At 36.3% G+C, this 19,334-nt stretch overlaps 1 protein-coding gene across 1 annotated transcript in view; it reads right to left on the bottom strand.

Moving 5' to 3' along the window:
* Positions 1 to 1,331: 1,331 nt before the first annotated feature.
* The window catches only part of LIN28B (lin-28 homolog B), a 115,252-nt gene continuing 97,249 nt past the window's right edge, over positions 1,332 to 19,334 (bottom strand). The window contains exon 4 of the mRNA XM_039255694.1: positions 1,332 to 1,867. Coding sequence (XP_039111625.1) covers positions 1,498 to 1,867 — 370 coding nt within the window. The 3' untranslated portion in view covers positions 1,332 to 1,497. The remainder of the gene's footprint in view (positions 1,868 to 19,334) is intronic.

The raw sequence follows: 19,334 nt of genomic DNA, 5'->3' as shown, positions 1-19,334 counted from the left end.
ACCTAACTGGGGACCAACCTGAGAAGCGTCTCTATCCCCGTTCCTGAATGTCAGCCCTGAACCCGCCGTGCAGGGGACTTCAGCATGAGCAGTGGCGGGAACCTCCATAAAATCAATGCCAGCATGTGAGATCCTCGCAGCTCTCCTGGGAGAGGCTCCGCCCCCTGCCCCAGGCGCGCCACTCTAGTTGACTGTCACCACATGCTGCTCCAGGACAACCATAGGGGCAACTGTGAACATCCACTTACTTTTCCATTCTCAAACCTAGCATTTTTTCTTACCTGTGCTGTTTGGTTTTAGAGACAAGTTAGATAACACTCTAGGGGGAATAGAAACAGCCACCAAAAAAAAAAAAAAAAAAAAAAAAAAAAACAAAAAAAAAAAAAACAAAAAAAAAAAAAAAAAAAAAAAAAAAAAAAAAAAAAACAACCCAAAAACCAAAAACCAAAAAAAAACAAAAACAAAAACAAAACAAAACAAAAAACCACACCGCATGACTGGAGTTTTCCTCCAAGGTCTTCAGTAGTAAACGAGGAGGCCCCCCTGCTCGAAGTGATGGTGCGGACTGACTCTGCCAAGGGAAGCTGCTGTTGCCACAATCCCTCAAAAACTTCACAACATGTGAAAGCTGATAATGAGCTGGTATCAAAATACCACGGAAAACAATCAAGTCACTACATTTGTACATTGCCCTCCCCCTTAATTTTTCTTAGTAGGCATCTAATTTACAATCAAAACATGTGAATTAAAAACACTGAAATATCGGCACAGTAATTACACATTCATTGTCTTTTCTGGAGTTATGGATCCCAGATTCAAAAGAGCTTATGGCAGTCGGAGGCATATGGAGTTAAGGTACTGCCTTCAAAGGGGGCTGGGGTAAGGGAAACCCTCTACAGACGTCAGGAAAGGGAGGCAATCCCAACTTGGGAGGACTGATGACTTAAAACCTTTAGTACCATATGATTGGCAGCTCTGAGATCTGAAGTAACCTTTGGTTCACACAAAAGGTAACAGTCATGTGTTTATTTTCATGTAACATAAAGGGAGTGGTACTTGAAGAAAAATCTCCAGGGATGATCTCTGAAACCATCTAAAATGCTTCATATGGGTTTTCAATTCTTGGGGATGTCCAATTCTGTGAGGGAGGGTGTGTGCTTGTATTTCTATACACACATATATAAAGACAAACCCGCTTTATATATATGTCTGCATTCCTATATAAAATCCTCCTACACACACACAGACTCAGGCTCTCTCCCTCTCACACATGCACATATAGATATACATAGTATTTCATTCTTTGAATCACATAAAACATGACACCCTGCTCAAATGTAATTTGCTTAGTGATTTGTCTGTTTAAAAAAATTCACAGTTCCTCGACAGTAGTTAAAAATCCCAAATCAGCTGCTGCTGTGAAATACTGTCCCCTATACTTGCATGAGGTAGACTTCCCAACTGGGGAAAGAAATCTGTAACATTTAAGAAGGAGGGTTAGGTCTTTTTCCTTTTTTGAACGGAAGGCCCCTTTTTGCTTGGTTCTTCCGGCACTGCAGAGGACTTCGCCAGGGAAGTTTCTTGAGGTGACCTGCCCGGCCATTCTGAGATCTCGAACCTCGCCTCCTGAGGAAACGGCGGTGACGTGCAGCCATGCCCTCCCCCCAGCTCTCGAGGAAAAGTCGAAGTGCATGGCTGTGATTCTGCTTCCTGTCTTCCCTGAGAACTGGCAGGCGGCTGCGCAACAGTCTTATGTGGGCAGTTTGCCACCATGTGCGCGATGCTCTGACAGTAATGGCACTTCTTTGGCTGAGGAGGTAGACTACATTCCTTAGCATGATGATCAAGGCCGCCACAGTTGTAGCATCTGCAACGAGAACAAGAAAAAAGTCTTAGAAGGAGGGAACATGGGACATAAAATACATTATAAATTTTTAAAAATGCCCAAATACACTATCAATGAGATTAGTTAGCCTCTTTGTAACGCACCCTCTTAATGAGTATGTGATGCCTATTTTTAATGCCGATTGCTCTCAAGATGGTCTTTGGCAAAATGTTCTATCAAAGTTATAAAGCTAATTGTGTGTTTTTATTGACACATAATAGTCAATGAAAAACAAGAGTACTAATGCATGAAAGACTAGTCACTTGCTTATAGAAATGACTTTTTTTTTTAGATATGAGAGGTCATTTTAAAAGAACAGTTGTAGTCCACTAGAGGGCAGCCAATGGTCAACAAAAAAATGACCAGCTAGCTTTAAAAAGAAGTCCATTACAAAATAAAGCTGTTGACATAATGTGCACTGGCAATACACTCAGCAACTGAGAAAATTACAGACCAAATTAAATTTTATTAGTTTAACATTTCTTTGGGTGTAAATTATGTTGACGGTGGAAACCAGTTGAACTGGAAGAATTTTTTCCTTTGTACATACTAAGTAATGCAGTGAAATCTGATATAAAGAAGTCAGATGTCTATGGTGAGTGACAGATATCTAGCAAATTATGAGGTAATATTAGAGCAATACAGTAACTATCTGAATCAGAAGAAGCTACAGAAGAAAGCTTCTAAACATTTAGATTGTTAATAAAGGTCGATGCTAGTTCAATTATGGGGACAATCTATTTTCTTTTCCTTCTGTACGAAATTTGTTTTCCTTTAGGGTAAATTCTTCTAAACTGACATGAACATAAATCTATCCTTAATTAACATTTGAATGTACATTGGGGCCATGCATAATACTGTATATTTATAAAGGTTTTTAATCTACTTGTTGAGTATAGAATTTGCTTGTTTTGTCTCCAAATAAAATGTTTTAAGAGCTATTTTAAGTTTATTTTTAAATACACTTATGACTCCATAATTCTTATTAAGCACAAACAAAAGGTCACAACATTTTTTAAAAAGATAGCAAGTAAGTGGTAACTGTGAGCATCAACTTAAGACTATACTGACAATAAAATAATCATAATTAGTTACATTTGTGGGGGGTGAACGAAAAAAATAGCAAGCTTAACAACTTATACTACTATATACTTCAAAGACAAACTAAGTACTACTAACCTACTGAGCACTAGTATTCTATTTTTTGGAACAAGTTATGGAGAGTGTTTTTTGTTTGTTTGGTTTTTATACTTGGCAAATACTAGGATAACTATGGCCTGTTTCTTCAGTTACCAATATTACCTTACAGATTTTAGAATAATGGATTCACAAGATGGGCTTTCATTCTTTGCAATGATTAACAAGTATTTATCCAAGGTAGAAGGAATGCATCATATTTTCAAAAATTTAAGGGAAGAACCAAGAAACTACTTTTTCTGATTATTTCTGGTGCAATTACATACCTTAATATAATAAGTTAATAAAAATATTACAATCCAGCTTCAATATTGTTTCACCCATGTGTTCTAAGAGATAATGCAAAATTAAAGAATCATAATAATTACCAACGAATGACTGAAATTCTGGTCTTCCAAATAACACATTCAAAAATGGTATCTTTGAAAAATATAACCATATTACTTATAATGTTTGCCCACAGTTCTCTTTTCTATGGATAAATTCTATGAATTTAACTAACATATCCTTTGAATGGATATGAATTCTATGAATTCTTAAATTAAATCTGCCCTTCTATAAGATATCTTCTTTTGAATTAAATACACTTCCTTGAGGATAACATCCACTCAGGAGCTAGTTGTGGAGGAGGAGAAAATAGGTTAAAGCCTTCAGTAATAGAACACGCTCTCCTGCAGACACATCAATTTCATCAGTCACTGTGGTATGCACTATGTTATTCAATTCAGGGAACCATTCTGCCCACGCATTTACCAAGAGGCTGATGTCAGGATTCCACTTTTACAAATGGGGTCTTCCATTGTATTCTGTATGTGCATTTACCATTACATTCAGCTTTTAAAAGTTGTTTTTAAGGATACTATATAATTTGGGTTTCCTTGCATTTTGATCTGCTCAGTTAATTCACTCTCCTAGCTTTTCAGATACGTGCTATCATTAGGCCAGACTGTCTTCTACACTGAAAAGATGTGCATTCAGTGTATATGTGCTTAGTCTTAAAAGGGGAGGAGTGGTATTTATTCTCCTCTTCTATTTAATCATTCAGTGTCAATCACTCTTAGTAAGAGGGCAGATCACACCCCATTATGAAACCCCCATCCTTCCCAAGGGACTGACACCAAAATGGAAATGTTCAGCTACCTTTCAGCACACAAATGATACCACACCACACTCACCATACAAGCTCTACCTGGTACTTGTCTCTTTTGTTCACTGTCCACACCTCTCCAAATCAGCTTGCTTTTGTTAGTCTGAATGAATTTTACATTTAATGTGAGCATAAAAATGGCATGTGTACCCTTGTAGGGCTACATGCTTAACATAAAAGACCTAGACTCACAAGCAAAAGACTATATATGAAGAAAACTATAACATACTTCATTATACATTCTGATAGCCAACCATAAAAAGTAAAATCATTCATGGGTATTTTATAAAATGATGAACCAATGGCAAAAAGGATATTTTCTCACATATTAAACATAGAGTAAAATAAAAATGTTGAGATTAATCTTAAAACTTTATCAAGTTCTTATAAAATTATAAATACTTTAATTCTAATGAGCTAGCACATTCTACAAATATTACTTTTACTTAAGATGCTTTTTAAGATGGAAAATAACAATCAAACTGGAGCCAGTTTTTTAAAAGACTATCAAAATAAGATTAAAATTTTTAAAAAATATTTTATTTATTTTTGAGAGCGAGATAGAGACAGCATGAGCAGGGGAGGGTCAGAGAGAGGGCGAGACACAGAATCTAAAGCAGGCTCCAGGCTCTGAGCTAGCTGTCAGCACAGAGCCCAATGTGGGGCTCGAACCCACGAACCGTGAGATCATGACCTGAGCTGAAGTCGGACGCTTAACTGACTGAGCCACCCAGGCGCCCCAAGATTAAAATTTTTAAATGAAACGAGAATGCCAACAATAGATACAGTAGGATAGAAGCACCTAAAATGGCAAAATAAGTGAAAGTAAATCCTTTAGGGCTTTAGAACTATTTTATTACATTATGAAATAAGTAATTAAGTGGATCTTAATAAACTAAGCTCAAAAAACTACATTAGTTAATAAGTTAATCAAAACATATGCAAAGTACTGAGGAGTCCAAAATAAAAATTAAAACTCTGATTCTGGGGGCGCCTGGGTGGCTTAGTCGGTTAAGCGTCCGACTTTCGCTTAGGTCATGATCTCGCAGTTCGTGGGTTCGAGCCCCGCGTCGGGCTCTGTGCTGACTGCCAGTTCGGAGCTTGGAGCCTGTTTCAGTCTGTGACTCCCTCTCTCTCTGACCCTCCCCTGCTCACGCTGTCTCTCTCTCTCCTAGAAATTAAAAAAAAAAAAAAATTAAAAAAAACCCAAAAACCTCTGATTCTGAAATCAGAATTTAGATATGCTATAACCCTTAGAGAAATTCTCATCTTGGGGGTCTAACCACAGAATAACCAAATTATATTTTCAAATGATAATAGTAACAATGGTTAGAACTGAGTCCAACTGAAAACTAGTATATTAGAATACAGACGTTAACTTTTAAATGATACCTCAATGACTTAGACGAAATAATTTATCAATCATATGTTCCCCCTGAATCCCAAAAGTGATAAAAAGTTAGGGAGAGGGGTGACACCACACACAGAGAGCCAGCTTTACCTAAAAGTATAATTTGAAAAATATAACTTAGGCACTTCTAAGTATTTCAAAGTGTTAACTTAATAAGGCTTTAGATGGAGGGGTGTCTGGGTGGCTTAGTTGGTTAAGCATCTGACTCTTGATTTTGGTTCAGGTAATGATCTCATGGTTTGTGAGATGGAACCCAGCATCGAGCTCTGTGCTGACAGCACAGAGCCTGCTTGGGATTCTCTCTCTCCCTCTCTCTCTCTCTCTCTCTGCCCCTTCACTGCTCTCTCCCTCTAAATTAACTAAGTAACTAACTAACTAACACTAACATAATTTATATGGAAAAATAAATCTACATTTCAGGAGGTTTAAAGGGGCATTAAAGATAAGGATACAGTGATATGTAAGCTTCTCAAAAACAAACTAATACTGAAACAACATTAAATACCGTGGTATCAAGGAGAGAGAGTAGAGTGGAAAAAAAAGGTCCAAGGTATAAAGCAGGAAGGAGGAGTGAAAGCAGACAGGAGGACAAAAATCCCAGGAAAAGAAAGATGTGAAAAATGATCAATAAAGTTTCCAAATGGGGAGACCAGAAAAGTAACAGATTGGAAAGAATTCCAGCGCTAATTTGGAGAAAGTATAATTGACTTTTTGAAGAGATTGCTTATCACCGTTTATTCTAATACAGTCCAACTAAAATCCAAAAATGACATTCAAGTCTACAGTTTTCTACATTAATACGACTGAATACTTGATACCTAATCCAATTGTGTACCAATCAAGCCAACACGTGGGAGTGCTCAATGCCAGTCTGATGGTAGGAGGGAGGGATGGGAGAAATGCCATCAAAGAACTCAAGAAAGCTAAAGAAAAGGAACAGATTTAGAATGTAGCTTTTGATGGAAGCAATCTGCCCACCCTGTATCTCCTGAGGGTAAGAGACACAGATTCTTCCAGAAGGCCCCATTTTGTTTTTATATAAGCATCCACACAACTTAATTTATACCTGGGTATAGTTTATTCACTTCACAGGATCTGCCCCAACATACCAAGAGGGGAATTAGAAAACTTTGATGAATCACAGAGTCAGAAAGACCTTTCAATAGTGCACACATTTTCTGACCTCTATTAAAGCAGTTATTCTTTACTGAATCTGTTTCTTGTATTTCATTCCTCTTATATCTAGATCTTAAGCCTGCAAGCCAATTAAGCATAAAACATTTTAGTAAGGTTAATTTTTATATATTTTTCTAAAGTACAGTGGGTAAAAACATTGAGATTTTTAAAAATAATGGTTAGTGGTGATTTATGATTTTTAACACCAGAAAAAGATTTATTTGTATCTTTTGAAATACAGAAGCCAATATCCCCCTAAATTACCTTACCTTGTGCTAAAAATAAAACGATCTATACAAAGTAGGATTGAACATACTGTTAACAGAATTAAAATAAGAATAGAAACAATAATTGCAATTCATTAAAAGCTTACTATGTTCCAGAGACACTGTGCAAAAGGTTTCTAATGTATTATATAATTTAATCCTACCGCAAACCCTAGGAGGTACTACATCTACACTGTGTAGATGAAAAACTAAGATGGGTTTACAAAGAAGGAAATTTTAATTAAAAATAGTAAAACTTCACTTGCATTATCATTATATAAAAAATTATACCAAATAATACTGATGTAAAGTTTACTATGTGTAAGTCTAAAAATGGAGTCCTGGGTGGCTCAGTCGGGCTCTGTGCTGACAGCCAGCTCAGAGCCTGGAGCCTGTTTTAGATTCTGTATCTCCCTCTCTCTCTGACCCTCCCCTGTTCATGCTGTCTCTCTCTCTCAGAATTGAAGTAGATTATTTCTTGAGATTTTAGGTTACTGCTCTATCACTATGATAGGGAGATATGAACATCTCTCTTTGAATGGTCCCATCTATACAATGAAGGTTGGAGCTAATCTAGTCCAGACTCTTTAATGCTAATGCCCAGTTTTATTTCTATTCCTCTTGTACTTTATAGGTTGAAAATTTTTGTTTAAGAAAGCAGTAAATAATTTTTCCATTTTCCTTAATCACATGTTTAAGACTGTTAAGTCAGAACTTTAGGATGACATGTTATAATTGGAGCTATCAAGCCAACTCAATAAAATTCCAGTCAAAATAAGGACCCTGACATTTTAGTTATCCCATGAAGTCATACTGAGATGTGAACGATTTGTTTAGGCCTTGAAATAAATACTGCAATGAGATTCTATTGGTTGTAGTGAATGTAATTGAGAAAGCCTCTTTTGGAGGGCAATTTGACAGTATATTTCAAAATGTTAATGCACATACCCTCTCAACCAACCAGTGCTAATTCTAAAAATTTGCTTACAAAAATATTCTACTGTATTAGAAATATATTCTAGGGGCATCTGGGGGGCTCAGTCATTTGAGTGCCTGACTTCGGGTCAGGTCATGATTTCGCAGTTTGTGAGTTTGAGCCCCTCATCAGGTTTGCTGCTGTCACCCTGCCAGAGCAGGGACCACTTCAGATCCTGTCCCCCTCTCCTGGCCCCTCTCCCACTGTGCTCTCTCAAAAATAGACATTAAAGAAAAAAGAAATGTATTCTTTTAGAAATTCTTCTTTTAAATGTTTATTTATTTTAAAAAAACCTGTATGCTGCCTATATAGGTAAAAAATAGAAAAATTAAATAATAATATAATAATAACAATTATAAATGCTTATAGTCAAAACCTGGTAGTCTGCTAAGGTCAATGCTCTCTACCACTCAGCTACAAATATGCGAAAATAAAAAAGAAATTAGAGCCCACATACACTGAGAAACACCACAGTTATTAAAAGAAATGAAGTAAAGAGTATTTTTTAACTGAGGTAGATCTATATGTATTCACATGGAAAGAGCTCCAAGATAAATTAAGTAAAAATAGCAAACTGCAAGATGACACACAAATATAGTATAATTCTACTTACGTTTCAAAACTATTGTATATGCATAAATGCGTACGTAACTGTATGCATTTTTTTTAAATGCATGAAAAAAACCACTGAAAGGATAAACTGTAAATTTACAGGGGTTACATCTGAGGAGAAGAGAAGTAACGTGAAGGGGGACTTTCAATTTCACTCTAATTTTCATAGTTTCTTTTTTAAACAAGAAAGAATGTATATATTATTTGTGTAATTAGAAAAAGAGCAATTAAAAAGTTTGATCTCCATTTTGTAATTTGACCTTCATTATTACTGCTCATCATCCGACAGTGACCTTGTATACCAGCAGTCCTAGAACCATCTTGGAAGTTTTTAAAAAATAGTTATGCTTAGGCACTACTCCAGACCAATTAAATGAGAATATCTGACAGGGGAGGCCATGGCCTTGGTACACTCTGAAACTTTCCCAGGTGATAGATGGTTGAAAGAAAACTGGCTTAGTTAGTCCACCCTAAGGGAAGGTTTTCAATATTATTTTTAAAAAGCAGAAGTCAGTCAGTGTAGTTGCCTTTCAGTTCTTTCTGGTGCACAGTAAACGGCAGGTGTCTGGATGGCTCTGCACTGCCTACTTCTAGAGAGAGGAAGAGTCAGTCTGCTGTGGCACAGAACTAATGGGAATTCAAAACTCTGAAACTGCTGGCAGTGGAGGGCCCCCCTCCGCCTCCCAGCTGGCTCAGTTGGAAGAGCATATGACTCTTGATCTCAGGGTTGTGAGTTTGAGGCCCACATTGGGTATAGAGATTACTACAAAAAATAAATAAACTTAAAATAAAAAAACTGGTGGTGGAAAGAAATACTCTAGGCCTCTTCCAAACCTCAGTTTCCAGAACATTTAACTAAGCTGATGTGGGGTTTGCACTGAGGTCAGAGGGTATTTTTTACTTACCGACTACTGCTCTAACCTCTTTTATCATCTGGTTCTACGATGGGAAATTATCTAGATACTTTGCCTAGTTTAGTGAATTCAACTGTTTGTAGTACCCATGTAATAATTTTCATAATTGAAATGAAAAACAAAAAAGCACTTAAGAATATCTACTATGTGCAGAGAGAAAATTAGAAAAATAATATTAAAAAGAAAATCTATACTAATGGATATAGGTTTCCAGAATGAAAAGGAGACAAATTTCCCAGGGGAATAGAAAAACTAAAAAAAAACCCCCAAAAAATGGAAATATCTAATTATATCATAGAGTACTAGGAATAAGTTTATAAAAATTTCTAGCAAGAAAATTACATCAACAGTAATGAAAATTAGATGGTCTTTAGAGGTCTCAAGACTAACACTGGAAACAAGAAGAAAATAAAAACATACCTTTAGCATTTTGGAGGAAATCACTTTCAACATAGAAAAAAAAAAGAAGCACAACTTTGTACTTGATAGTAGTGGAATGCATGTTAATAGCTGAATGGTTAAGATTTATATATTTACATATTTTATACTGTTTGATGTCTTCTGACTGTTTTTTGGACTGGCTGGCATATGTTTATTAGTTTGGGGACACTCTATGATTAATGCCATGGTCTGTCATCTATATCATAATGCCAGCCAAAAATGCACAAAAGTACCTTGAAAACCAGCTAAAATATAGTAATAGCTCTATTTGCAAACCTTTCATCATCTTATGAAAACAAAACGATAAGATGGAAAATGTGGGGGGCAGGTATGTGATGAATAGCAGCACAGGGTTTCAAGCAAAGTAGGGATGGAACACGTAGCAGTTTTAAAAGAGAGGAGGACATGGAACGGGAAGAAAATCATAGGAGAAATAGACACAAAGGAAGCCTTTTTGTAAAGGCACTTGAATCAGCTATAATTATAAGCCAGACATTTTGGTATTTCATTCCATTATGTGTAGAGGTACTTGGTAGATTTTGTGGCAATCTCACAGAACAATAATCATTTGTTCAGAGTCTGCTACTTTGTACCACAGCTTGAGAAGGAGCATAATAATGAATTCTAGGTCAGATGTTAAATCTGTATTTGAAATACAAACACTATCTCTCTTGTAGGTAACAAACAACACTCCAGACAGGTAATCTGTTCTGGCTAATGATAAGTTGAAAAAACAAGGAGAAAAATGTACTTAAACACAGATAACTTGATGCTTGCCAATTTCTTGGGAGTGAAAGCAGTTTGTTATGAAACAGGACCCAATCCTCACATGCAGTGGATATTCTGCCAGCACTGCTTTTATGATCCAACAGAAGTAAGGAGGATTGTCCCGCTCAGGACATCTCTCTCTCTGTGTCTCACACACAATCCTTCTCTCTCTCTCTCACATACACACAGACACACACACACACTCACACACTCACACATATGCACACACCACAAGCATTTCTGTAGTGGCAGTGTTGCTAACTATCCAAACTGTAGATTAAATTCATCCTTGTTGGAATCAAGGTCTATTTACCATATTTGGTCACACTGACCTTTAGGTATACAGTATTTTTAGGTTACTGTTGGTATCAAATATAAAGGAAAGGTAAGACATTCAGTATTTAACTAGAAATGGCTAAATTTGTGTGTTTGGGGCACCTGGGTGGCTCAGTCGGTCAAGCGTCCGACTTCGGCTCAGGTCATGATCTCACGGTTCATGGGTTCGAGCCCCACATCGGGCTCTGTGCTGACAGCCAGCTCAGAGCCTGGAGCCCGTTTTGGATTCTGTGTTTCCCTCTCTCTCTGACCCTCCCCTGCTCACGCTCTCTCTCTCTCTCAGAAATAAATTAAAAACATTAAAAAATTTTTTAAAAATAAAACCGTAAATTTGGGTGTCTGCTTAGAATGGAGAATCAGGTTATAATATGCAATCTGAAAATGTTGGTTCATTTATCTATTATAGCAGTCTTCCTGAAAATTTAAAACCTCTAGGGCTGCTTGCTTTTCACTAGGCCATTTCACATCACTAGTGTCAGAGGTGTGACATCTGCTGTAAATAAGCATGGGGTCAGCCTGAAGAAATACAATTCCACTACTGCTTTGGTGTCAACTTTTATATATGTTTTGTTCTTGTACATCACATGATTTCTTCCTTTTGCTCTGTAAACCAGCCTTCTTTTTATGCTGACATTATTTTACAAGTCATTCTGAAGTGATACCTTTCTCTTTATGTGTACATTGAATTTTTTTTTTACTATTAAACTTGTTGCCAGAAGCACAAGCAATTTTAAAAGAGTAGTTTCATCATGATTACTTGATATGTGAAGCAGTACTTTGTTATCTAGAGAAATGGATGTAAACATCAGAACAATATACAAAAGAATCCATATACACAATAAAAATACCTTAAGGTATATACACAAAGACTACAACATAAAAATGACTAGCTCATATTTTATCACACTTCTCTCTTAAAACATAAAAGGTACAGCATGAGAAATTTTAAAGGAAAGAAAGATGTACAGAGGTCAAGAATCAATTTCAGTGACATGAATGATGAACTGCACAGGAGAAGGTTAGATAATAGTTTCAGATTTATGCTGGTTGCTTGCAAGCTGGAGGCAACAAGAGGGCTAGGTTGGAAGATGCTCTGTTAGTTTTAGCCAAATGAGTTTTTATTATTTAGCCAAATAGATTACTGAAAGCTTTGAAGTTACCATGACTGAATTACCTTTGGTGCAAGTATCGATGTTTGTTTGTTTGTATTTTTGGTGCAAATATCTACGTATCTGAATTTCTATGAGATACAGAGTTTAACTACCTTCCAATTGCTGTGTTACTAAATTAACAGTAACAATGAATTACTGCTATGTTACTGAATTAGTAAGAACTATGTGTAAACTTTCCATTTTAACAATGTTTATATGGGTAGCATTAAACATATTTACAGAGGTCCTGTTCTAGAGCACACTGCTTGGTGTGATCTATCCAAAATGTACCCTCAGGATTAATTCGTGTGCAGGAGGCAAAAGACTTTGCTAACCCATCTCTATCTTTATAGCTACTTGGGAATTAAGAGTTAAAACTATTCTGCTGAAATCACCAATGAAAGGCTTCTAATGATCTCCTTTCCCAGCACCAGCTAGTGCTGAGGAAAATGATGAGGTATAGATGAGAAGTAGATGCCCTCTGTCCACTTTCCCTCTAGCCCAATTGGTCTTCCTGTGACTAAGTATCTACTTATTGCCTTTTGCAAAGAACCAGCAGTTCTTAAACTGTTCACCATGTAGGTAGGTAGGTAAAAACTGAATAAGGAAAATTGTTACTATGTTTAGATAACCTCCAACAACGGTGATATTATCTCCTCTCTATAGAAGTCTCATCCTGAAAATTAAAGCTTAAGGTAAAGTCATGTAAGGTATTCTTGGCCTCATGGTGACTTCTTTTTTCCTCGAGGAGCCATGGCTCTTCATGTTACCCAGCTGTTTATATTACTAAAGCTTGATGGTCAAGCTTCTAGGGCATCTAAGATCTTTTCTCTGGTCACTGATCCCTTGAGGAATCTTGTTACCCTACTGAACATTTAAAGGCTGTGACCTGTGAACACACAGCCATGGTTATAAAAGAAATGGCTGCCAGGGTGCCTGGGTGGATCACTGGGTTAAGCATCTGGCTTTGTCTCAGGTCATGATCTCTCAGGTCATGATCTCAAGCCCCGCAAAGGGTGAGTTTGAGCCTCCCATCACTGTTCTATTCTTTGGATTCTCCTCTGAACAGGTTATTACAATCGCCAGTTTTCCTCATTTAATTGAATTAAACAAAATCTTTAACCCTTGCTCATTTTGTATCTGTATCAGAGTCATGATATTACCATTTCTGAAAATTATCTTTTAATTCTTATACAGTAAATAGACAACCACAGAAACCACTGGTTGAGATGCAAAGATCATTATGAAATCATTTTGACCGTACTCATTAAGCACCTAAGATCTAGAAAAGAGAGAAAATAAATGCACAACTTTAGTCCTTAGAGTTATTGAACCCAATATTAGTTTTTGTGTTTTTTTAAGTGATCTTATTTTCCCTATACCTTGAAACATTTTGCTTTTTCATAATTCTGGGAATTCCAACTTCACTAAAAAAATACACAAAAATTTAAATTTTCCCAAAGAAGACATAAATGGGAAAGAGGTACCTGAAAAGGTGCTCATCACTGCTAATTATCAGGGAAATGCAAATCAAAGCCACAATGAGATATCACCTCACACCCATTAGAAGGGCTGTACCAAAAATATAAGGGATAAAGCAAGTATTAACAAGAATGTGGAGAAAAGGAAATCCTTGTGCACTGCTGGGGGCAATGGAAATTGTTGCAACCACTGTGGAAAGCAGTATGGAGGTTCCTCAAAAAAATTTAAAAAATAGAACTACCCTAGGATCCAGTAATTCCACTTCTGGGTATATACCCAATGGAAATGAAATCATGTCTCAAAGAGATATCTGCACCCCATGTCCACTGAAGCATTATTCACAATAGCCAAGACACAGGAATGAACTAAAAGTCCACTGATGAATGGATAAAGAAAATGTGGTATATATACACATAATGGAATATTATTCAGCCATAAAAAAGCATGAAATCTTACCATTTGTGACTACATGGGTGATTCTTTTTTTTTTTTTTTTAAATGTTTTATTTATTTCTAGTAGAGAGATAGAGAGAGAGAGTGAGCAGGGGAGGGTCAGAGAGAGAGGGAGACACAGACTGAAACAGGCTCCAGGCTCTGAGCTGGCAGTCAGCACAGAGCCCGACGCGGGGCTCGAATCCACGAACCGCGAGATCATGACCTAAGCGAAAGTCGGACGCTTAACCGACTAAGCCACCCAGGCGCCCCTACATGGGTGATTCTTGAAGGCATTATGCTGAGTAAAGTAAGACACAGAAAGACAAATAGTGTATCATCTCACATACGTGGAATCTAAAAAAAAAGTCAAACTCATAGAAACAGAGAATAGGAAAGTGGTTGCTGAGGCTGGGGGTAGGGAGAAGTGGGGGAAATGTGGTAAAAATGTACAAATTTTTAGCTAGAAGATGAATAAGGTCTGAGGACCTCATGTATAACATTGTGACTATAGTTGATAACACTGTGTTGTATAACTGAAATTTCCTAAGAGAGTAGAACTTAAATGCTCTTGCTAAAAAAAGAAAAAGATAAATATTTGAAGGGATGAATGTGTTAGTTAACTAAATAGGTGGAATATTTCCACAATATATACATATATCAAATCATCATGATGTACACTGTAAATATTTTACAATTTTATCTGTTAACTAGACCATAATAAAGCTGGCAGGTGGGGAGAAAAAAGATTCCCACACAGGCCTTCATGCCACCTTAATGCTTTTTCTCTTATCTCCTATTTTATATCATTTTGCCCTCAGTTTGCTGATGTTTCAACTCACTACACGTCAGGAATCATTGTCTCTTCTTCTTAGCTCTAGTACTAACTTTCCATCTTCCTTGCAAGACGGTGTTAGGATTTGAATTCTCTGGATTCTCTTCCAATCTGAACAATGATCTTGGTATCTTCTCTACCCTTGTAATGAGCAACTCAGCCTGGTTTTATAACTTTCTCCAAGAAATACTCACCAGCCTAGTAGTAAACAGGCAATGGGAGTCAGAAGAGACCCAAATTTATCTAGAGTTGCTACTGGCAAAGTGGATGCTGCGAAAAGATGGGATGATGGGGACTTAGTTTGCTCATAAAAGCATCACTGAAATGAGCTGGTCCAAGCTGGGAGGAGAGGCAACTGAGACCAGAAGGAATTCAAATAATGAAAAAAAAAGGGAGAAAGGATTTCCAAAACCTAGAGTCAATAGCCCCAATCTTCTCTCATTTAATCCTAGTATGAATTAAACGACATGTTCATGTGAAATCAAGATTTTATATATATCATCTATTGACTGCCTCGTGCAATCCTAGAGTTCAAAACTGTTCGCACAAAGCTTAATCAGTTTAACTGATTCTGCACTGCTTCCATAATATTCTATTAATTGTACAATTAAACAATTATCTGATAACTGGGAAATAACATTTTGAATGTAAAGCTTTCACTGAAAAATTTCTTTAAATAATGGAGTCATCCAGAAGGATGATAAAATAGTGAAATAAATCATCACTATTTCATCATCCTTCAGCTTTCTTACTGCATTGCCCAAACTCAGAAGACAGAATTTTTGTGGTCTTTTTCTTTTTAACCTTTCCCTGAACACCGTTGAGAATTCAGAATTTTTCATTTTCTGTCTGTAATGGCAAAGAGAAGAAAATGACAGGTGTTTTACAACTGTTAGATGAGTAAGAACACAAATATAAAAGGAACAGACAGTAGTACTACAGACGAATAATGATGGTGAAATTAACTAAATCTCAGATTATGAGTCATTATACAAGCTAATACCCTAAATATATTTTCTCAAATTGAAGAATAGCTGAGTGAACGGTATATTTCTATGGACAACAATGAAATTGGTTATCCAGTTAGTCATTCTACAGGGAGGAGGATGTCATCATGCAAAATTTTTTTGACCAGAAATTTTTGTTAAAAGACATAGAACGGTATTCCTTCACCTTTTATCAAGTTCGTACTAAGAAATTTACTTGATATGGTTCATAAGTGGGCAAATGCTGAAGGCACTGACTGAAAGGAGATAAATAGCATAGAAATGAAAATGATTGAACTGACCATTCTAATCAATATCTTAAATGAAGATATTTTGCTATTATTACAGACTGAAGAAAAAACCGACCATCCTCTCTTCAACAAAACTAGGTGCTGTGGAAGTTTTCAAAGCACTGCATTTTGAGGATAAAAGTGCAAGAACTAGAGGTAATATAAAGCTGGAATCTCTTAGAAATACACCTGATATCTGGATCAATATTTATAAAATGAGTGTGTTCCAGGCTTCCATTAGCAATTATTTGCATTTAAAGGATATTGCCCATTTTGGATGTATCTTCACACCACAAAAATATGAAATAAAGGATTTTTTGTTACATTTACATTCTTATAATTTTCAATACTTCTGTTTTTCACAACATTCCTGATGTTGAAAATAAACATCCTTTATTTTTGTATCTGTTAATTATTTGTAAAATGACTTCAAAATGTGTTTTTAAAAGGGTTCCTTGGACTCAGATGGTAAATGGTAATGACTACTCTTCCTGGTGTACTGGTGGCTAATAACATGTAGAATTTAATAAATGGTGTAAGAAAAGTGTTATATCTTTTCAAGAGAAGATATAATCACAGTATTTGAGAACAGGAATGGTTTTATAAAGAAGTTGGCCTGACTACAACAAGCTAGGTAAAATTTATTTAAAATGAGTGAGGTTCATACAGATGAAAGAAAAACATTCCAGAATATATGCAGCATGAATAAGAATACAGAAGTGAGTAAGTAGAAAATATGTTTAGGGAAGCAAGCTGGGTAGCTTGGAAAATAAAATGGAAACCAAGCTTACTGAGCAGAATATTAAATATATTTTATGCTCTACTATTTTAAAACCTGTCATCTTATAGGTGAAAAAATTGAGTTTTGAAGTTGATACATACATTGCTTATGACCACAATAATGGAGAGCCCAAGATTTCAGCCTATAACTGCAGTGATCCATGATAAATCACTTAATCTCTCTGAGTTTCCTCATCCGTAAATAAGTTTCATCATCCAGGAATCCTTTTTTAAAGATGATAATAATTCCCACTTACTTCACGTGATTGCTTCTGGTCTTGAATGAGATAAGTATTTTAAGATGCTTTGCAAACTACAAAGCTCTATATAAATAGTAGGTACAATCTCTTTCCCTAATCTTGGATATTCTATATCCAAAGCACTTTCACCCCACTCATGATTTGATAATTAATGGTAAAAGAGCTGAAGTTCTCATGAATTAGAGGGTGGAGGAAGAAGAGAAAATATAAGTAACAGGAAAAGCTTAAAGTGCTTTTTGCTTTTCAAAGACAGTAAAGAGAATAAAGCAAATAGCCTAATAATGATATTTTGTATATTTACACATACTCTATAAATAGTTATATTTAACACTCCTTGTTTCACTGGGATTTTCTTTAGCATCTCCTACTCTTGCATTTTGATGAAATACTAGTAAATTCATTTACTTTGTTGCAGATGCCACTCATCTTTTCTTTAACAGTGCAGATGTCACTGTTAAAAATATTCAGTATTTTTCTAAAAAAAAGAGGAAAGTTCAGTATTTTTCTGCTTTATACTTTGGAGTCCCTAAAAATCAAATCCAAGAATAACTGTTTTAATAAACTCTATCAGAAAACTTTATAAATAAAGAAAATTATATAAATATGTTAATCTGTGTTATCATACAGTTTCATGTATGGAGAATTTTCTCACTACTCCTATATTCTATATACTCTATTTTATTGTTTTTTTCCTCCCTAGCTTTTTGACATTATTTTCCTATCTTATTCTCAGTGACTTCCTGGATTCACCAAGCTTGTCTATCATCTCTCCTTTGAAAATCTGATCCATTTCCCTTAACAAGTTATTTTCTTAATCCTGACCATTCACAAATTATTCCCACGTTGATGTCTTCCTATAATCTCAAATTCAACTCATCTCTTCCAGGCCATTTTGACCCTTGTTTCCATATCTCTTCCAATATTGATGGATTTTCCTATAAGTTCCATCACTTACCACTGCATTTAGAGTGATTACTGACATTACTTCATTGGCTCAAAAAAGGCAAAAGGTAGGGGCGCCTGGGTGCCTCAGTCAATTAAACATCAGACTTCAGTTCAGGTCATGATCTCATGGTTTATGGGTTCGAGCCCTACATCAGGCTCTGTGGTGACTGCATAGAGCCTACTTAGAATTCTCTGTTGCCCACTTTCTACCCCTCACTGGCATGTGTGCACAAATTCTCTCTTTCAAAATTAAATAAAATATACATTTTTAAAGGGAAATTATTAAAATCTTCACTGTCTTGGAGCAGCTGGGTGGCTCAGTCAGTTAAGTTCAACTCCTGATTGCAGCTCAGGTCATGTTCTCACGGTTGATGGGATGGAGCTCCCACATCAGGCTCTGCCCTGACAGCACGGAGCCTGCTTGGAATCCTTTCTCTCCTTCTCTCTCAGCCCCTTCCCCACTCACAGGCGCTTGTGCACATTTTCTCTCAAAACAAATAAACAAAAATATAAAAATAAAATCTTCACTGTCTTTTTGTCCTTCAAAAGTAAAATGGAAACATAAAGTTTACTCCCTTAAACCTATGAACAGTTTCCTCAACTTCTTACCCACTTGGAGATAGATCCCGGGTTTCCTGTCTTTATGCCATGCCAAACATTGGTCAGTTCACTTGGCCTGATGGATACTTGGCCAACCAGTGATGACCATATTAGTGTCACCTCAATTAATATAAATGAAAAAACAAAAATTTATAAAATCAATCACCCTGTATTACTTTTTTATTTTTAGAGAGAGGGTACCCAAGCAGGGGAGAGGGGCAGTAAGAGAGGGAGAGAGAATCTTAAGCAGGCTCCATGTTCAGGGCAGAGCCCGACACAGTGCTCATACCCATGGCCTTGCGATCATGACCTGAGCCAAAGTCAAGAGTCAGATGCTCAGTTAACTGAGACATCCAGGCACCCCATGCTGTATTATTTTTTTTAATGTGTAACAGAAGAATAATCGCAATGAAAAGGGGAACTATTATATGCTGTTGTAACCTA

The sequence above is a fragment of the Hyaena hyaena genome, unplaced genomic scaffold (genome assembly GCF_003009895.1).
Source record: "Hyaena hyaena isolate Hyena2069 unplaced genomic scaffold, ASM300989v1 scaffold_538, whole genome shotgun sequence".
Taxonomy (NCBI): domain Eukaryota; kingdom Metazoa; phylum Chordata; class Mammalia; order Carnivora; family Hyaenidae; genus Hyaena; species Hyaena hyaena.
Note: the sequence above shows the minus strand (reverse complement) of the source record. Positions and strands in the feature narration are given on the sequence as shown.